We start from the raw sequence: 19,973 nt of genomic DNA on the forward strand, positions 1-19,973 counted from the left end.
TTACTGAGGGGAAAGAACAACCCATACGTACTGCCACTATACTAGGAAAAAACATTTACGGTAAGAAATTATTGGTTTTTTTAGGTATTTGTATGAACGCCGACGCGCCTGTTAAATATTTGTGTTTGTCCGTAATTTCCTTTATCGCGCCCGCCGGATGCTTTGTTACGCTCTGGGCCCTTTGGTAATTTTTATTCACGTTTGTGAGTCGCCCCACCTGATCTGGCCCTGAATGCATTGTGCATATATACATATAACAAAACTTAAACAAAATGTAAAAAAAGAAACGCAACCGTTTAGGGAGTTTGGTGATGTCACTGACATCACTGACATCAATATTATACAACAGTGATCCCTGAAGGGGTCAGAACACCATAAAATATATATATAAAACAAAGTCCTGTCATCCTATTGCCCTAGCACAGCAAGTAACAAATCACACACACACTTTACTACCCCCTAAAGCTGAAGTGTAAATATATCATGCTATAGGGTAAGGTATACGGGGTGGATGTGGTCCTCTATGCTATATGTATGCGGGGTATTCCTGTAATTGGGGGATGTTGCTTTCTGAAATCATTTAACCCCATGACGTCCCAGACGCAGCAATCGTGCCTGGCACATCAATTGTCGTTATGTGCAGCGAGGATTAGCACGGGTTAAAAGGGGTGGCACATTTATTGTACACGCGTGTGATGAGGCTGACCATGAACCTGCAGAGTGACTCTGGGCACCTAATGAAGCTTCAAACAAACGTTACAAAGTTAATAAAGGGAACGATGGTCAGCAATGGAGCTCTGTATATCGAAAATATAAAACAAATAGCTGAAGAGTATATAAAAATATAATAAATTCTAAATAAAGATTCCAGTGATATCGTAAAAGGAAAAATCTAGTTCAATGAGAATGTAAAAAAAAAAAACCCTAAATAATAATTAAAATGTGAAAATAGGTGACCGGACACATTGTGCCCCTCCTGCTACAAACATACATTACAAAAAATCCAAAAAAAAAAAAGTACAAAAATAAGAAAAAATATTGTAGAATGTAAGGGGTCATTTTACGCCCCTATATTACAGCAGTACGCTGCTTGTACTTATTGCCCGATAACTTGCAAAATAACAAAAACATTGATTATTTCTAAACGCAGGTTTTTTTCGTTAGCTGTTGTAGATGAGAATTTTTTTTCAATAAAAGTAATTTAAAAAAAAAAATAAACTTTTTTATTTTTTTTATAATAGATTCTACAATACGATCAAATCAGTGGTATCTAAACAAAGCCCTTCCTGTCCTAAAAAATATATATATAACTTGTGTGGGTTCAGTAAACGAGAGAGAAGAAAATTCCAGCTAAACACGAGCAGCGCAGAAATGTTACAAGAGCCTCGGACACAACCAGGCCGAAGGGGTAAACGTATCGCTTCCGTCATCCTAGTCTTTAGTTCGGATTTAACAGTGAAACGCGTCGGTGCGCCCTTTCTTGTTTGCTCTGTCTCTTCGAGCTGCTGCCTGTCTCCGGTTACTGAACGTCACAATCCTCCCACCCCAGAGGACACCGTGACGGGTTTCATGCGGCCAACAGCCACGCCGGGTCTGCCTAATGATTTCAGAAAGCGCGTTCTGATCTCCTTTGTCCTCAGGCCATAAATAAGGGGGTTGACCATAGCGGGAAAGAGCAAGTAGATGGAACTCAACAAATTGTGGGTGTCTTGGGAGACGGATCGGGAGATCCTGTAGACTATGGAGGAGGACAGACTGAAGAAGTAGACAACCATAATGACCAGGAGGTGTGTAGCGCAGGTGTGTAGTGATTTGTGCCTCACCGCTCCAGTGGAGATCTTTAACGCAGCTCGTGTGATGCTGCCATAGGAGGCAGAGATGAAAGACAAGTCAAAGACGATGGAGGTCACTCGAAGGCTCAGCCCTACTATCTTGTTTTTGGAGATGTTTCCACAAACTAGGCTGAGAAGCGCCATGTGCTCACAAGCAAAATGGCGTATGGTGTCCGAGCCACAGAACCGCACCTTGGACGCCAGGTAAGTAACGGGGCTGACGAATGAAACGCTCCGAATAACTGCCGCCACGACGAGGGTAATCATTACTCGTCTGTTCATGATGTTGGTGTAATGCAGCGGCATGCAGATGGCAACATACCTGTCCAAAGCCATCATCAAGAGGACATTACAGTCCATCATGATAATGAAGTAGATGAAGAACATTTGGACCAAACACCCAACCAGTGAAATGCGATTAAAGTCCATCAGGAAGCCGAGGAGCATCTTGGGGACAACGGTGGACGTGCCGCAAATGTTGATGGCGGAGAGTGCGGCGATCAGGATGTACATCGGGGAGTGGAGGCTGCTCTCCGTCCTCACGATGTGAATGAGAACACCGTTGGTTGAAAGGGTGATGATGTAGATGAGGAAGAACGGGATGAACAGGAGACGCCGGAATGCGTAGAAACCGGGGAACCCGAGCAGTGTGAACTCTACGTGAGAAATGAGGCTCGTGTGGTTGGCGGCTTCGGCCATAACATTGGAGACAGACGATGTTCCTGAAAGAAGAGGCTGAGATTTACCCCAACGTTACGCGGAGACCCGTTCATTCTCAGATCCCTCAATGCTTATGGAGCTAATGTGATTTCGTCAGGGGGAGATCCTGTATGTGGCACCCCCCCCCCAATTATCTGCCAACTCCGCCCCTGAAACAGACTGCCTGTGCCAAGTCCAACCCTGGTCTATTCCAAGTCTGCCCCTGAAACAGCCTGCATGTTCCACCTCTGCACCCCCTTATCAGCCGGCCTGCGCCATTTCTGCCCCTAAACACTTACTACTAACTTAGTAACTTCATTCATTCACCCACCAACCAACATTCATTCACCCATTCACTCTTCCGCACACTCTTACCTCTCTCTTACGGATTTCCCTGGCCCGGGGGCCGGCCGTGCAGATGTCTACGCAGCCCGATGGCGGCCAAACAAGGGGCCCGCAGCTTACTGAGTTTCCTCATACAGAGCACAGGCGCCACAGCAGTAAGCTGCGGACCCGCGTTTGGCGGCCGTCGGGCCACCGGGCACCCCCCTGATGAGTGACAGACAGGGATTTATCACTACTGAGTATCCGGCCACACGGCGGACCGGGTTACATGTCGCTGCGGAATATCTGGACAAAAATACTATTCCCAACCACTTTCTAGATTTACTTTATTTTAAGATATTTTTGAATAAATGGAGTTTTTTCTGTTTTGTTAGTTTTCGGATGATGATTATTAGGCATTTAGTTCCCATACTCTATTCCCTCATATTTTACTCGGGTGTCCAGATATTCAGCGTTCAATCAATAACATTTCTACAGTGGTCTGGGGTGTATGGAGAGGTTGGGCAGCCCCCCCCCCTCCACAAAGGCCAGTCTGCGCATGATATTTTTTGGAAACTTCAGTTTGATAGTAAAATGCTTCACTTAATAAATATAAATATCTCTTAATAATTATAAATATCACTAATATAAAAATCTCTTAATAAATATAAATATCACTAATAAATATAAATATCTCTTAATAAATATAAATATCACTTAATAAATATAAATATCTCTTAAAAAATATATAAACATATCTTAATAAATATAAATATCTCTTAATAATTATAAATATCACTAATATAAATATCTTTTAATAAATATAAATATCACTAATAAATATAAACATTGCTTAATAAATTTAAATATCTCTTAAAAAATATAAATATCACTAATAAATATAAATATCTCTCAATAAACATAAATATCACTAATAAATATAAACATCGCCTAATAAATATAAATATCTCTTAATAAACATCACTTACTAAATATAAATATCTTTTAATAAACATCACTTACTAAATATAAACATCACTTAATAAATATAAATATCACTAATAAATATAAACATTGCTTAATAAATATAAATATCACTAATAAGTATAAACATTTCTTAATAAATATCTCTTAATAAATAAATATAAATATTACTTAATAAATATAAATATCACTAATAAATATAAACATCGCTTAATATATATCTCTTAATAAAAATAAATATCTCTTAAAAAATATAAATATTACTAATAAATATAAACATTGCTTAGTAAATATAAATATCACTTAATAAATATAAATATCTCTTAATCAACATTACTTACTAAATATAAACATCATTTAATAAATATAATCATCACTTAATAAATATAAATATCACAAATAAATAAAAACATCGCTTAATAAATATAAATATCACTAATATAAACATCGCTTAATAAATATCTCTTAATAAATAAAAATAACTATTGCTTAATAAATATCTCTTAATAAATAAATATAAATATTGCTTAATAAATATAAATATAAATATCACTAATAAATATAAACATCGCTTAGTAAAGCTCTTAATAAAAATAAATCTCTTAATAAATATAAATATTACTAATAAATATAAACATCGCTTAATAAAAATAAATATCACTTAAATATAAATATCACTAATAAATATAAGCATTGTTAATAAATATCGCTTAATAAATAATAAATATAAATATTGCTTAATAAATATAAATATTTCTTAACTTTATTAAATAAAACTTGAGTCGTTATTTTCTGTGACTTTAATATCTAAAATAATCCTCCCTCGAATCATTTGATTTGTGTAAATCTTGGTTATCTCTCTATACGTTTAGCTCTGGGTTTAACCCCTTTAGCGGATAACTTACCCGGGGTTATTAGGTGTTGGCAGGTAACACAGGCCGCACACAGGGCACAAACTGCTCCGACGGGGCACGATCAGTTAAATGGCTCAGGTAGGAATTATATAACAGATCACGTCCACCTCTGGAGAAACGCGGGTTATTTCGGGACGCCGGAACACAGGGGAGGAAAAGCCTCTGAGCCGTTAGCTTCGGCTCCTAAAACAGGGGGCTCCAAACTCTACCTGAGGGCCACGGATGATTAACCCCTTAAGGACGCAGCTAACATACTCACGACGACCTGTGCGGTTTTAGCATTTTCGCTGCCTTCAGCACTAATCTCCGTATTATTCTCAGCTAAATTATATTAAAAATGATATTACGTCAAGAGGGGCTTTGATTAGAAGAGAAGACCCTGCAGAATTTAAGTATAATTCTTACAAATGGGTTAAAACCCTACATTTTATTTTTTTAACTCAGTTTAAACTCTACGAGAATGCGTAGTTGGGCTTTCATTAGATGCAATTTGAAAAAAAGGTTTTTCACAGTTTTATCCACTACAAATTCTACACAAAAATGTATATAAGATAAATATATGTTTATGGCGGCCACACGTTGCAACTTACAGGACATAAAGGTCTCGGTGCCGGATAACGCAGCGCAGCTTCAGAGTCCGCGCCTCGACGGGGCAAACGGGGGCCGACGCGATAATAGGCAGGTGCTCGTAATGTTATATATATAATAAAAAAAAATATATATATATATATATAATGTTATGGCTGATCAGTTTTCGATTAATCGGATACATTTTATTTTTTCATTTATTTAAAATAATTTAATAAACAAACAGGATGTTAAAAACACACAGCAGAATAAAAAAAAAACTTTGAGAAAAATGCATTTCTTGTTTTTATTTCCCAACCTGCCCCCCAGATGCACATTTGAGCCCAGGCTTGCCACACTGCCTCCACGATATGCCTTATACCCCCTGTATGCCTTATACCCCCAGATATGCCTTGTATCCCCTATATGCCTTATCCCCCTTGATATGCCCTCTGATATGCCACTCTGTCCCTCCCCAGAAATGCCTTATATCCCCCACATGCCAGTGCCCTCTGATATGCCTTACACCCCATATTTGCCACTCTGCCCCCCAAATGTGCCTTATACCCCTTATATGCCACTGTGCCCCCCTGATATGCCTTATAACCCCCAATATGCCACTCTGCCACCCAGATATGCCTTATAGCCCCAGATACCCCCGTGCTCCAGACTTCTTGGTGTCTAGTAGGGGCAGCCGATGAACGCCTACGTGATGTGCATAGACAACCTCTGCTGGTGGCCGGAACTTTCGCTGGAGCTTCTATGACTGAGCACCAGAAGGTCACGTGACGCCGATGCTCCATCATAGAAGCCCCAGCGGAAGTGCCGACAGTAGCGGAGGATGTCTGCATGCATCGCAGAGAAGCCCACTGGCTGCCAGAGAGGAAGATCCAGGTCGCTGCAGGGGATCCCCCTCTCTGGCTGGTGAACATTGCGCAATGCCCACAGACAACCTCCGCTGTGCTAGCTGATACTTCCGCCGGGGCTTCTATGGGCTTCAGAAGGTACTTACACACTGGTGCTCCATCATAGAAGGTCCAGAGGAAGTGGAGGACAGTAGCCGAGGATGTCTGCATCGCACAGGCGCCCGCCGGCTGTCAGAAAGGAGGATCCGGGTCCCTTGCAGTGCTGCGGAGGATCTGGATCTTAGTGTTATTATTAGATATAACTTATAGTGTAATTAGATTTTTCAGAGCATTTGCTCTGGTAAAATCTAGGGATGCACCGCAATGAAAATTCTGGACCGAAACCGAAAATTAAAAAATTTAAATAAATAACCACACCTTTATTCAAATAAAGTAACACACCAAAATTGGTCAAAAAATGCAATAACAATTTTAATATATATATATATATGTATATATATATATATATATATATATATATATATACACATATGATTGTTCACAGCAATCACACTGCTATCATGTCCAGGCAACAAGTACATGCTAGAACCTGGGCATGATAGGAGTGTAATTTCAATAACAATATTACTTATATGATTGTTAGCAGCAATCACACTTCTATCATGCAATGTCAGCCAGTACATGCTGGAAGCTAGGTATGCCTGGGCATGATAGGAGTGTGATTACTGTTAACAATTATATATATATATATATATACATATATATACATATATATATATATATATACACATTGTTATTTGATGTGTTACTTAGTTTTAATAAAAATGGTTAACACACCAAAAAAAATCAATAATATTTTATATATATATATATATATATATATATATATATTATGTCTAATAGCAATCACACTCCTATCATGCCCAGGAAGCAGCACATGCTAGAACCTGGACACACTCATATACTCATTCATTTACAGATACTCATTCATTCCCTTAGTCACACATACTTGCTCATACACCCTCCCCCACCCCCTTACATGAACTCCAGATCTCTCACTCGCAGGGGCTCTGCTGCTTCCTCTCGAACAGCTTCTCTGGCCCCGCCCCCAGGGGAAGAAGGAACCAAGCAGAGTCACGTGATGCATCCTGGCCGAGATGCTGCTCGGCCAACGAGCAGGTTAGCAGCCCAACGCCTGTAGACGATTATTTCCGGCCGTTTTATTTTTATTTCTGTATTTTGCCGATAATGCCCTTTTCGGCCGATAATATATATGTGCATCCCTAGAAAAAAACCCTCATCTTATAATATTATAGTCTTATAATTATCGATTATTATGGATTTTATCGATTAGTTGTTGCAGCCCTAGTATGTATACTATTGAGCATCTGTGGGGCATCCTCAAATAGAAGGTGGGGGAGCGCAAGGCCTCTAACATCCACCAGCTCCGTGATGTCGTCATGGAGGCATGGAAGAGGACTCCAGTGGTAACCTATGAAGCCCAATTTGGACCTTTCCACTTAGGGGTGTATTTGCTTTTGTAGGCGAGGTGTTAGACATTAATGGCTGTGTGTGTTGAGTTATATTTGAGGGGACAGTAAAGTTGCTCTGTTATACAGGCTGTACACTCGCTGCGTTACATTGTAGCAGAGAGTCATTTCTTCAGTGTTATCACATGAAAGATATAATAATATATTTACAACAATGTGAGGAGTGTACTCACTTTTGGGAGATACTATAAATATATATATATAATGTTATGGCCGATCGCTGTATAAACAGCCATTTATTAATTATAATAAATTAATTATAATTAATACATTTCTGTATATATGATAAAGAAAAGACATTATATATAGCAAAGAAAATTCTGTATATAAAATAAAATTCTCCTCAGCAGCCTGTGACTGACACAAAAAGGAGGCAAAGGAAACGGAGGGAAGTGAAGCAAGGGAAGAAGGGGACTTAACAGCCAATCAGAGCTCTCTGTGCCCTAAAGCCCTCCCCCTCTCCCTGCCTGGGTGCAGATGGCCGCTGGGTGGGAGGAGCCGCTCTGACTGGATTAATCCGGTAATCTCCTGCTGTAGAGCGGCTCCTCTCTGCTGGGTGTGACGGCTCCTCACATCCCCCGGGGTCACAGGCCGCGCGGGTTATGGCGGCTCAGATACTACTAATCAGGTAAATCTACCACAGGATGGGGGTCTCAGGGGCCCCTAACACTCCAGGGCCCAGGGCAATGGCTCCATGTACCCCTGGGTTAATCCAGCCTCGGAGAGCGTTCCTGCCTTCAGATCTCTTTTGCTGTAATTGCCTCAAGCACTTCTTTCTCTGCATCCCCCATTTTCCTGTTTCAGATTGAGAGGATTAGTGTCAGTGGGGTCTCCCTGAGGGCCGGATGTGGCTGTCTGATGTACGGCTATTTGGAGCGGCAGTAGATCAAGTAGCTAAGTGCAGGACTCACAGTGCAAAGGAGGAAGCTATCCAGGGCCTAAGCGAACCTTTAGGGAGTGCCAGCGATGAAGAAAAAATTCACAAAAAACATTTTTAAAAATTCCACATACATTGGCATGCAGGTATTTGACCTTTGACACTGGATCGAAAAATCACAGGGTGGCTGAGCAATAATTGAGCAGGAAAGTCCCCATTGGTTGAGGGGAAATGTGTTTATATACCCCTATGCACCAGTGACCCCCAGTGTTAGAAGACTGTATTGCATCCTCCATTGACTTAAGTGAGCTTTTAACACGGGGGCCCCTCGAATATAAGGTTATATAAACCCCCTCGTGCTCGACCAATGGCAAATCTTCAATCCAGTTCCTTCAGGCGCATGTGGGTTGCGTTTATTTGAATTGCTTTGCATCTGGATTTTTTTTATTAGATTTTTTGGATGGGATCACATGGATTGTGGTGACTGGGAGTAGATATGACTGGAATGGTGGGTGCACTTGGGGGCCCTTTGTTTTGGCCCCGCTAGAGGAGGTTTTACCATTAAAGCACTGCTAGGAACGCTCATCAATTTTTAAATGTATTTTCTAATGTCTCTTTAGAAATGAACATTAATAGCTTTCACATATTCCCTAATTGCCCCTAGGGTAATTCTGCAGGCAGCCATTTCCCCAACGACCTCTGCCAAAGCATGCGGCTAAAAAAAATGCATTTTTTTCCAAACCCTTTTGCAATTTAGCTTTTTTTTTTGGGGGGGGGATTTGCATATAAATCAATATAAATTATAAAAATGCATATAAATCAATTAAAAAAACACCGTGCGTTATCATGTGGTGTGTGAAGGGGCAGGAAACGTAAAAAAAAAAAATTACACCAAAAATCCTTGGAACTGGAAAAATTAATTATAAAAGGCGTATAAAAACATAAAACACGCTATATATGAACATTTTAAATTAAATAATTTTTACATTTTATTTAATGATTTTATCTTTGATATAACTGAATAGACTAATTACTAAGTTGTCTTCAAGTTTTTAAACTAAATAATTTAACAAAAAATATGCACACAAAATATATTACATTGTATATTTCTGCTAAAATTCTGATCTCATTCCTTGGTTATTCATTCTTCATCTTGAGTGATTTCTTAAAACGCATCCGGATCTCTTTCACTCGTAGGCCGTATATGACATCATCATGACCTAAAGGGGTTTCTATCTATATTAAACTAATAATAGAGCAAACAAAATGATAACATATTCAAAAAAGCCCTGAGATCCCATTTCCCTATCACTACACGTAAAGATTATACCCCCTTCTTCACTACCCCCAAACTCCATAACCCTTTATAGAGTACTATGTAAGGGATGGATGTGGCCCTTTCAAACATTTAGGTTTTTTTTATTTTAGAATATGTTTTCTACATACCATCATTCACAATTATTATTTTTTGTGTGTTTCTATGGTTTCAAACAAAAGCCCAATTTTTCCTGAAAAAAGGATGTATAATTTGTGGGGGTTCTTCAAACACGGAAAAGGGGAATTTTGATTAATCTCACATATGGTGAAAATGTCACAAGTATGTGGCGCTCCCCCTTTCCTGTTTGCTCTGTCTCTTCGAGCTGCTGCCTGTCTCTGGAAAGAGAGCCGCTTTGTCTCCGGTTACTGAACGTCACAATCCTCCCACCCCAGACGACACCGTGACGGGTTTCATGCGGCCAACAGCCACGCCGGGTCTGCCTAATGATTTCAGAAAGCGCGTTCTGATCTCCTTTGTCCTCAGGCCATAAATAAGGGGGTTGACCATAGCGGGAAAGAGCAAGTAGATGGAGCTCAACAAATTGTGGGTGTCTTGGGGGATGGATCGGGAGATCCTGTAGACTATGGAGGAGGACAGTCTGAAGAAGTAGACAACCAAAATGACCAGGAGGTGTGTAGCGCAGGTGTGTAGTGATTTGTGCCTCACCGCTCCAGTGGAGATCTTTAACGCAGCTCGTGTGATGCTGCCGTAGGAGGCAGAGATGAAAGACAAGTCAAAGACCATGGAGGTCACTCGAAGGCTCAGCCCTACTATCTTGTTTTTGGAGATGTTTCCACAAACTAGGCTGAGAAGCGCCATGTGCTCACAAGCAAAATGGCGTATGGTGTCCGAGCCACAGAACCGCACCTTGGACGCCAGGTAAATAACGGGGCTGACGAATGAAACGCTCCGAAAAACTGCCGCCACGACGAGGGTAATCATTACTCGTCTGTTCATGATGTTGGTGTAATGCAGCGGCATGCAGATGGCAACGTACCTGTCCAAAGCCATCATCAAGAGGACATTACAGTCCATCATGATAATGAAGTAGATGAAGAACATTTGGACCAAACACCCAACCAGTGAAATGCGATTAAAGTCCATCAGGAAGCCGAGGAGCATCTTGGGGACAACGGTGGACGTGCCGCAAATGTTGATGGCGGAGAGTGCGGCGATCAGGATGTACATCGGGGAGTTGAGGCTGCTCTCCGTCCTCACGATGTGAATGAGAACACCGTTGGTTGAAAGGGTGATGATGTAGATGAGGAAGAACGGGATGAACAGGAGACGCCGGAATGCGTAGAAACCGGGGAACCCGAGCAGCGTGAACTCCACGTGAGAAATGAGGCTAGTGTGGTTGGCGGCTTCGGCCATAACATTGGAGACAGACGATGTTCCTGAAAGAAGAGGCTGAGATTTACCCCAACGTTACGCGGAGACCCGTTCATTCTCAGATCCCACCGTGTGTACGGAGCTAATGGGATTAGCGGGCAGGACACATATATTCATATATAAGAACATAACAGGCGTTATACGTGGAGAAGGGATTCGAGTAAAGAAACATCTTGCCTGTTGATTCCGTTGGGGGTTTTACAAGAAAGACTAAATCACGTTATAACAAAGATATTTACTACCAGTGTACATCGTGTCGTGATGTGTGATGGTAATAATGTGTGATCTGTCATAAGGAGGCGTCTGATCTCTGTAAACATGATGTCATTATCCCTATAAGAATTGTGTCTCCCCCTATATTATGTTACTTTCCGGTTACATTCCGGTTACGATACCTCTCTCTCTCTTTCCGATGTAACCCTGCGTGTGCTGGCCCATCACAGACTTCTTTAAAGCATCAAACCCTCAATTTTCTGAGCAAAGAAGCATTTTCTTGTTGTTATTGTGGATTTAAGCAATTAACCCCCATATGAGGGCGTGTCAGCACCTGAAAACTCCTTATTTCCCCTAAATAAATCCTATTTTCACCAATACATCCATTAATAAAAGAGATTTTATAAAGTACAATGAAGAGGCTGTCAGCTATGGAAGAATGGAGAAGCCTTCCAGCAGAGGTGGTCGGGTATATAATGTGTACATAGAGATAGTAGAGGACACGGTGTCCCAGGAGAAGCATATTGCATACTGAGACATACATCAGTACCGTGTATCCAGCCTCATGATACATTGTATTATATATATATATATATATATATATATATATATATATATAATATATAAATATATATATACTGTATTCATATCCGGTATCTGGTTTCTCGCATGTATCAGTACTGACTCTCCTGCCTGACGCCGCATGAAATAAATCAGTACAGAGTATCCAGCCTTTTGCTAAAAATATAATGATTATTTACTTTTCTTTTTAACTATTAAACAAAAACATCACAAATTTTCACATATAAAAAAAAAATCAGTTTGTAAGATTTTTTGGCCTTTTTGTAATAAAAAATTAACATAAACGTCACTTAATTTCATTGAATTTAAATAATTTTTTCCCCTGACGTTAAAATCTAAATTAATAATAATTATTATTGTATCTGTGTAAATCTTGGCCCAGCTGCTGATATGACCCGGGTTATCTCTCTATACGTTTAGCTCTGGGTTTAACCCCTTTAGCGGATAACTTACCCGGGGTTATTAGGTGTTGGCAGGTAACACAGGCCGCACACAGGGCACAAACTGCTCCGACGGGGCACGATCAGTTAAATGGCTCAGGTAGGAATTATATAACAGATCGCGTCCTCCTCAGGAGAAACGCGGGTTATTTCGGGACGCCGGAACACAGGGGAGGAAAAGCCTCAGAGCCGTTAGCTTCGGCTCCTAAAACAGGGGGCTTCAAACTCTACCTCAGGGCCACGGATGATTAACCCCTTAAGGACGCAGCTAGCTTTCAGCATTTTCTCTGTGTGTTGGGTATTCATTTTGCAGGAATCTCTAAAATAAAATCCCACCCTGTGATAGTCGATGGATTTTCGGTTTATTTCTTGTATAAATAAATTAGCAGCCAGTCGATGATGGATGATAGTAACAGGACGATGGCGCTCGGGTGGAAGGGCGTAACAGTCATGGTCTCTGCGGTGTCAGGTGACGGCCCATTTAAGAGCCGCTAGATACGGATAACACCTGCAGATAGCGTCACGGAGCGCGTAGAGATCGTCCGATCAGATCTGAGACTCTCTTCCTACAAACGGTGTGATCCAGAATGCAGGAAGTGACATCCCACCATTTCCTGCATGCTGGATCAGTCTGCACGGAGGGAGAGACACAGACCAGCTGTTCGCGGGATAAGATGGCACAGAGAAGCCGTTTGGGGACAAAGTTGGCACTGGGTTTTTGGAAAGATGAAAGTAAAAGACGCCTCTCCCTGCTAGCCACAAATTATTATACCGCGTTACAATATTAGGCTACAGCAGGGCCGCCATCAGAAATCTTGGGGTCCAGTAAAAGCCCTCAGCGCCCCAGCCCCTCCCACCATCCCGACCCCATCTTTGTTCCAACACCCTACACCATGCTCCTCCCACAATCCCTGACCTAAGCTCCTCCCTCCATCCAGACCCCATCTTCGTTCCAACACCCTACACCATGTTCCTCTCACCATCCCGACCCAAGCTCATCCCACCATCCCCGATCCATGCTCCTCCCACAATCCCTGACCCATGCTCCTCCCACGGCCCAACCCCATAATCCTCCCTCTTCCTGCCACATGCTCCTCAGATGGCTTTATACTTTTTACACTGTGACCCCTCAGGGGATTTCAGTAATGGCTGCTGTGTCACTGACTAACCTGCAGTTCTTATGGAGTGACCAGCAGATGGCGAACTGCAAAGCACACGGCCTGAGGTGTAAAAGGCGCCATTGGGAGTTTTGGGGAGAAGAGTTCAGAGTTGGAGGTGAAGGACTTTTGCTGAGAGGGGGAGAGAGAGGCCTAGGAACAGAGGCCTGCTTGAAATCCATACTCAGAGGAGAGCTGCAGCATCCTGGCAGAAGCTTCCGGCAGACAGTCCAAGATACAGAGCTGTTTGCAGCAGAGTTGGCAGTGAAGAGGTTAAAAGCTGGACTGATAGCAGACCGTGGAGTTATAAACCTAAAACCTCTCCCCGTCTCCACGACAGGGCGCCCCGAACTTAGTCACACAAATAAAAGACTTTACTGACATACTGAAAGTTTCCATATAACTCAAGCCAATACTTATGGGGCCCAACTGTGTTATGCGCACCAACTAAAGGCACCCAGCGGCCGCTAGGGCGAAGATCAGGGTGGGCCGCGGGGATTGTTGTGGGTGGGTGAAGCTCATATTGTATATTCTGAATATTTCATGTTTTCGGTTATATTTATGCAGAGTGTTTTGCTGTCCAATACAAAGTTAAATTTAAGTTAGCACTGTGTCATTTTATTGATTACTCAGCTATGTTCCCAACGGGACCCCCATCCATACCCTGGATGCATATGACGCACCCCCGCCGCCGCCACCGCCACATGTCTTGTAAATAAAATACACAAACACTGTAATACTTACTAACACACAATATTACACACACTTTCCTTGCCTGGACCCTGTCTGTCTACCTGGTGTGAATCCCGGCCCCAAAGATCACATATGTGGAGTCCTGGCCCCCAAACTTTTTTGTTCAGAATACGGACCAACCATGGATATTTAACGTATATTTGAGGACTGCATTTGTCATAAATAAGTGACATAAGAAAAGACATTGTTTGTAATATCGCTGTGGCCCCTGACATCACTTAACGGGCTGGGACATATTGGGAAGGCACCGACGTAATAACACTAAAAACTATTTTAAGTAGGAAATCAATATTTTGGTAACTATTATTTAAGGCCCGGCAGGATGCAGCAGTGATGAAGCTGTACACTGGAAACCACAGGGCCCCGGTGCGAAAATTGCCCCTGGGCCCCCCCAACTTCACTAAACAACATGTGCCAACTTTGCTCCCAAGAAACTTATCAGTACCATCCTAACCTCAAACAGCTTATCTGCGCCATCTTTGTCCCCAAAGAACTTGTCTGTGCCATCATTGCCCCTCCCCCCATCCTACATAGACTCTGGCACACATTTGTAAACAGAAATTATACAAATTTACAAATCCTAACACACACTTACTCATTAACCCCTTCAGGACCGGGATTTTTAAACTAGGGTGTCGCTAAAGGACCGGAGACGTTTTTGTGTTTTTGCAATGTCTTTCTTCAACTGTAATTTCTCTCTTATCAATTGGTGCACCCACACAAATCATATATTGTTTTTTTCAGCACAAGTAGGGCTTTCATTTGAAACCATATTAAGCTGGGTAGTACATTGTTTTATTTGAAATAAACTGGAAAAAGTGGGGAAAAAATGAAAAAAACGCATTTTTTTACAGTTTTGTATACACACAAATTGTACACACATTGAACCAATGGGAAGAAATTATCCCAAATATATTCATTAAGTTGTCCTGATTTGGAAACCACCCAACATGGCCAGGATTTTTATCTATTTTGACCAGTATAGGGCAAATATTGCAAGGCATGCATTACGTTTTTGAAATGTAATTTTTTTCAAATTTGGCATGGTAGTCTAATAACTGCAATAGTTGTCACAGATACTGATTATCCCCCCAAAATTATATGTTTATGAACAGTAGATAAGTCAAGGTGTACAACTAGGGTCATTTTGACAGTTTTCAAACAGGGATTTTATCGCCAATTGCTGCCAAATTTTGAGGTATTTTTATATTTTTTTGTTTTTTTTGCATATGTTGCAATGTTGCTTTAGATTTTATATTATATTTTGTATAGAATATGTGCAAAAACACCAAATTGTGTTCACCAACATCCCCCGGTTCCAACAAGGCCTCACATGCATGGTTCATGCAATTTTTGAGGAAGCTATGGGGGCAAAACTGGAACATGCGCATTTTACTTTTCACATTTGGAATTTTCAGAAATTGGTTTGCTGGGCCCATATCCCATTTGGGACATTTTGGAAGCCCCCCACTGTAAATTACCCCATAAAAGTATATATTTATGAACAGTAGACAAGTCAAGGTGTTCAACTAGGGTAGTTTTGACAGTTTTCAGTTAGCCATTTCTTCACTTAAGTCTGCCAAACTTCACAGGGAAATTATTTTATTGCATTTTTAACGCATACATTTCAATGTTGCACTGAATTTCTTGCACACCATAAGTGCAACAGTGGAAGAAAACACCACATTTTGTTCACCAACATCCCATGAGTCCAACAAGGCCTCACATGCATGGTTCATGCATTTTTTGAGGAAGCTATGAGGGCAAAACTGCATTTACATTTTTTTAAATATTTTTTTTTTATCAGATTGCTTGTAAGTGACAGGTTTAGGCCGCTGACATCAATCAGGGAGACCGATCAATAATCAGCGACTTAAAATGTCACCGACAAGTGATCAGGTAATAATTATGATTATTTCATTTATTAATAATTTGTGTTTTTTCATAATTACCCTACATGACCCCTCTCTCTTTGTAGAGCAGGGTCATCCGTGGGCTGCCATAACGATCCGATCACTCCTATTGGCCAGGAGCGATCTGATCAGCCCAGAATTTGACCTGGAAGCACCCTGGACTTTCAGGTCAGTGCTGTTATTTTTTTTATTATTATTATTATTTTATTAATTTTTTTAAATTAATTTTATTTTTATTTTATTATTATTATTTTTTACATTTTTTTTAACTCTTTCAATGCTGATGCTCCATTGAAGCACAGCATTGACTGGTATTTAGTCCCCACAAGCTTGTGGGGACTAATATTAACCCTTGCAATGCTGCGATGGGGGTCATACACAATCGCAGCATTGAAGGGGTTAATTGAGGAAGAGGGGGGTAGGGGTTAACTGAGGAAGGGTGAGGGTGGGGGGGCTGGTCTCCACACTCATGTGGAGACCAAAGAACCCTGTCTCCCTGTCCCTGAAGCTGCCTCTGGCAGCTGGGACACAATCTCCAACAGACTGGAGATTGTAGGGGAGGAGTCTCTCTGATCAGTCCTACAGGACTGATCAGAGGACTTCTGGGGGGTCGTTTTTGCTGTTGCTGGTCTGCCTGGGTTTCCAGGCAGACCACCAGCAGCAGAGCCCCCTTCAAAACGGGAATTAACCCCTTCAATGCCGCGATCGCGGCATTGAAGGGGTTAACGCTGCACTGACGCTCTCATGGAGCGATCAGGCAGCAGGGGGGTGTTGGATTCAACACCTCCCCCCCTTCCCTGAAGCTGCCTGTGGCAGCTGAAACCGCGATTGCACATCTTTCTGCAATCGCTGTTTCTGCCTACAAAATCACTCCGTGGGAGTGATCGTAGGCTTGGGGGCGGGCTTAGACAGGCTGTGCTGTCTGCCCAGGAGTCCTGGGCAGACGGCAGCAGCAGCGCCTCCACGATCACCGCGATCGTGGTGATGTGGGGGGCGTTTTTTGGAGGAGACGTACCTGGTACGTCCCGGTCTACCGGTGACCAGTAACCAGGAAGTACCAGGTACGTCCCGGTGCTGAAGGGGTTAACAGACATGTACACACACATTCTAACACACTCTTCTCATTCCTCTCACACCACTCATGCTAACACACACTTCATCTCACACCACTTTAACATACATGCACACACACAAACAGTTACACAAACACATCTATGCTCTCACACACAACTTCCGCATACAGATTCATACTAACACACACTTACGTGTAGATATTCATGATCCCATGCACTTATACATACACATCCATGGTCACATCCACTTATACATAGACATCTGTGTTCACATACTCTTAAACATATTCATGCTCACATACCTACAAACATACATACAACCTCCTTACCTCTCCTGTACCTCCTTACCTCTCCTGCAGCTTTTGGTCTGCACAATGTGCAAGCAGCCTTGGGTACACCGCAGAGTCATGTGATGTAACGTGGCTCTGCTGTGTTCCTGTCTCCCTATGCCAGTCCAACATTTTTTAGAAAGGGCCGTTCTGACCTGGACCAACCTGTTCCAGGCCCCATTCCTAACAAGTTTGAACCGGCACGAGGAGACAGGAACAAGCAGTTGCCCAGGTCCCCTAGAAGAACAAACCCGGTCGCAGTTGGGACCCCTCTAGTTATGCCATTGGCTCTGGTAGCACACCATACACTGACACCCCACATACATTCATTCTAACACCATACACTGACACCCCACATACATTCATTCTAACACCATACACTGACACCCCACATACATTCATTCTAACACCATACACTGACACCCCACATACATTCATTCTAACACCATACACTGACACCCCACATACATTCATTCTAACACCATACACTGACACCCCACATACATTCATTCTAACACCATACACTGACACCCCACATACATTCATTCTAACATCATACACTGACACCCCACATACATTCATTCTAACACCATACACTGACACCCCACATACATTCATTCTAACACCATACACTGACACCCCACATACAGTCATTCTAACACCATATACTGACACCCCACATACATTCATTCTAACATCACACACTGACACCCCACATACATTCATTCTAACATCATACACTGACACCCCACATACATTCATTCTAACACCATACACTGACACCCCACATACATTCATTCTAACACCATACACTGACACCCCACATACATTCATTCTAACACCATACACTGACACCCCACATACGTTCATTCTAACACCATACACTGACACCTCACATACATTCATTCTAACATCATACACAGACACTCATCTCGGGTCTCCGTTATTCTGAAGACCCACCATTGTCCATGTGCTTTATCTTGAATGATTTTTTTAAACATACTCGGATCTCTTTTACTCGTAGGCCGTATATGACGGGATTCACAGCAGCCGGAAAAAGATAATATATGGCACTGACGAGGTTCTGCACATTTACAGAAATGGAGGCGTCCAGCCTGTACACAGCAGAGGTTAATAACCCACACAAATAAATGAGGAAAGCCACCAGCATGTGAGTGCAGCAGGTGTGCAGGGCTTTGTGAAACGCCTGTCCTCTCGCAGCCTTCAGAGCCGTGCTCAGGATGATCACGTAGGAGACCAGGAGAAGGCTTCCATCAATGATGGAGACAATGATCCTCAGCAGCAGCCCGATAAGGTTAATCCTGGAGATGTTTCCGCACCCAATCCTCAGCAGCGCCATGTTTTCGCAAGAGATGCTTGAAATTATGTTAGAATTGCAAAAATTGACCCTTGAAACCAATATAACGATCGGAGAAACCAGGAAGACACTGCGAGCCAAGCTTATGAAAGTCAACAGGACCAGAAAGTTATTATTCATGATATTCTGGTAGTGCAGAGGTTTGCAGATTGCCACGTACCTGTCCAAAGCCATCTGCAACAAGGCTCCAGACTCGGTCATTACTGTTATGTAGATAACGAACATCTGCAGAAGGCAGCCATCCAGGGAGATGTGATTGAGGCCGAACGCCAGGCCCAGCAGGAGTTTAGGAACGATGGCGGAGGTGCAGGAGACGTTGACGGCAAAGAGAAGAAAGATGAGCAAGTACATCGGGGAGTGGAGGGTCTTCTCCGCCCAGATCCGGTGCATGATGAGGCCGTTACCCGCCAGGATCACCAGGTATATGGAGAGGAACGGGATGAGCAGGAGGGATCTGGATACCGAGACTCCGGGAAACCCGTAGAGAAGGAACTCCGTGTGGGAGAGGATCGCCGTTTGGTTTGGGCTGGATCTTTCCGTCAGGGGTAACATTATGGGGTTATGCAACAGCTCTGGAGAAACAAAACCATAACCAATATTCTTCTTATGTGACTATGACCTCTCAAACTCTAAGAGCCAAGAAAAAGATACAGCAGATACATCGGTCTGATGCCAAGAAGGACAGCCCTGAAACGCCAGCAAAGCTATGTCCAGCCTCTCTGGGCCTCCTCAGTATGGAGGATCCGATATACATGCCCATGGGGTGTTATTTGGTTACAAAGTCACATAGAAAGCCCCCCCAGTCACACCCA

At 42.3% G+C, this 19,973-nt stretch overlaps 3 protein-coding genes across 3 annotated transcripts; all 3 read right to left on the minus strand.

The window, feature by feature from the left end:
- Nucleotides 1-1,529: 1,529 nt before the first annotated feature.
- Nucleotides 1,530-2,531, minus strand: LOC128473936 (olfactory receptor 52K1-like). The gene has a single exon (XM_053456158.1). The coding sequence runs from the start codon at nucleotides 2,529-2,531 to the stop codon at nucleotides 1,530-1,532; it is 1,002 nt and encodes a 333-aa protein (XP_053312133.1).
- A 7,772-nt stretch (nucleotides 2,532-10,303) lies between these two features.
- Nucleotides 10,304-11,305, minus strand: LOC128473938 (olfactory receptor 52K1-like). The gene has a single exon (XM_053456159.1). It carries the CDS (start codon nucleotides 11,303-11,305, stop codon nucleotides 10,304-10,306), a length of 1,002 nt encoding a protein of 333 aa, XP_053312134.1.
- A 7,421-nt stretch (nucleotides 11,306-18,726) lies between these two features.
- On the minus strand, nucleotides 18,727-19,713 carry LOC128473939 (olfactory receptor 52K1-like). The gene has a single exon (XM_053456160.1). It carries the CDS (start codon nucleotides 19,711-19,713, stop codon nucleotides 18,727-18,729), a length of 987 nt encoding a protein of 328 aa, XP_053312135.1.
- Between the last annotated feature and the right edge of the window lie 260 nt (nucleotides 19,714-19,973).

Source organism: Spea bombifrons, chromosome 2, assembly GCF_027358695.1.
Source record: "Spea bombifrons isolate aSpeBom1 chromosome 2, aSpeBom1.2.pri, whole genome shotgun sequence".
Lineage (NCBI taxonomy): Eukaryota > Metazoa > Chordata > Amphibia > Anura > Pelobatidae > Spea > Spea bombifrons.

Excerpts from the sequence above, each read along its gene's own strand:
- LOC128473936 (XM_053456158.1), bottom strand. The coding sequence starts at position 2,531 with ATGGCCGAAGCCGCCAACCACACGAGCCTCATTTCTCACGTAGAGTTC.
- LOC128473938 (XM_053456159.1), bottom strand. The coding sequence starts at position 11,305 with ATGGCCGAAGCCGCCAACCACACTAGCCTCATTTCTCACGTGGAGTTC.
- LOC128473939 (XM_053456160.1), bottom strand. The coding sequence starts at position 19,713 with ATGTTACCCCTGACGGAAAGATCCAGCCCAAACCAAACGGCGATCCTC.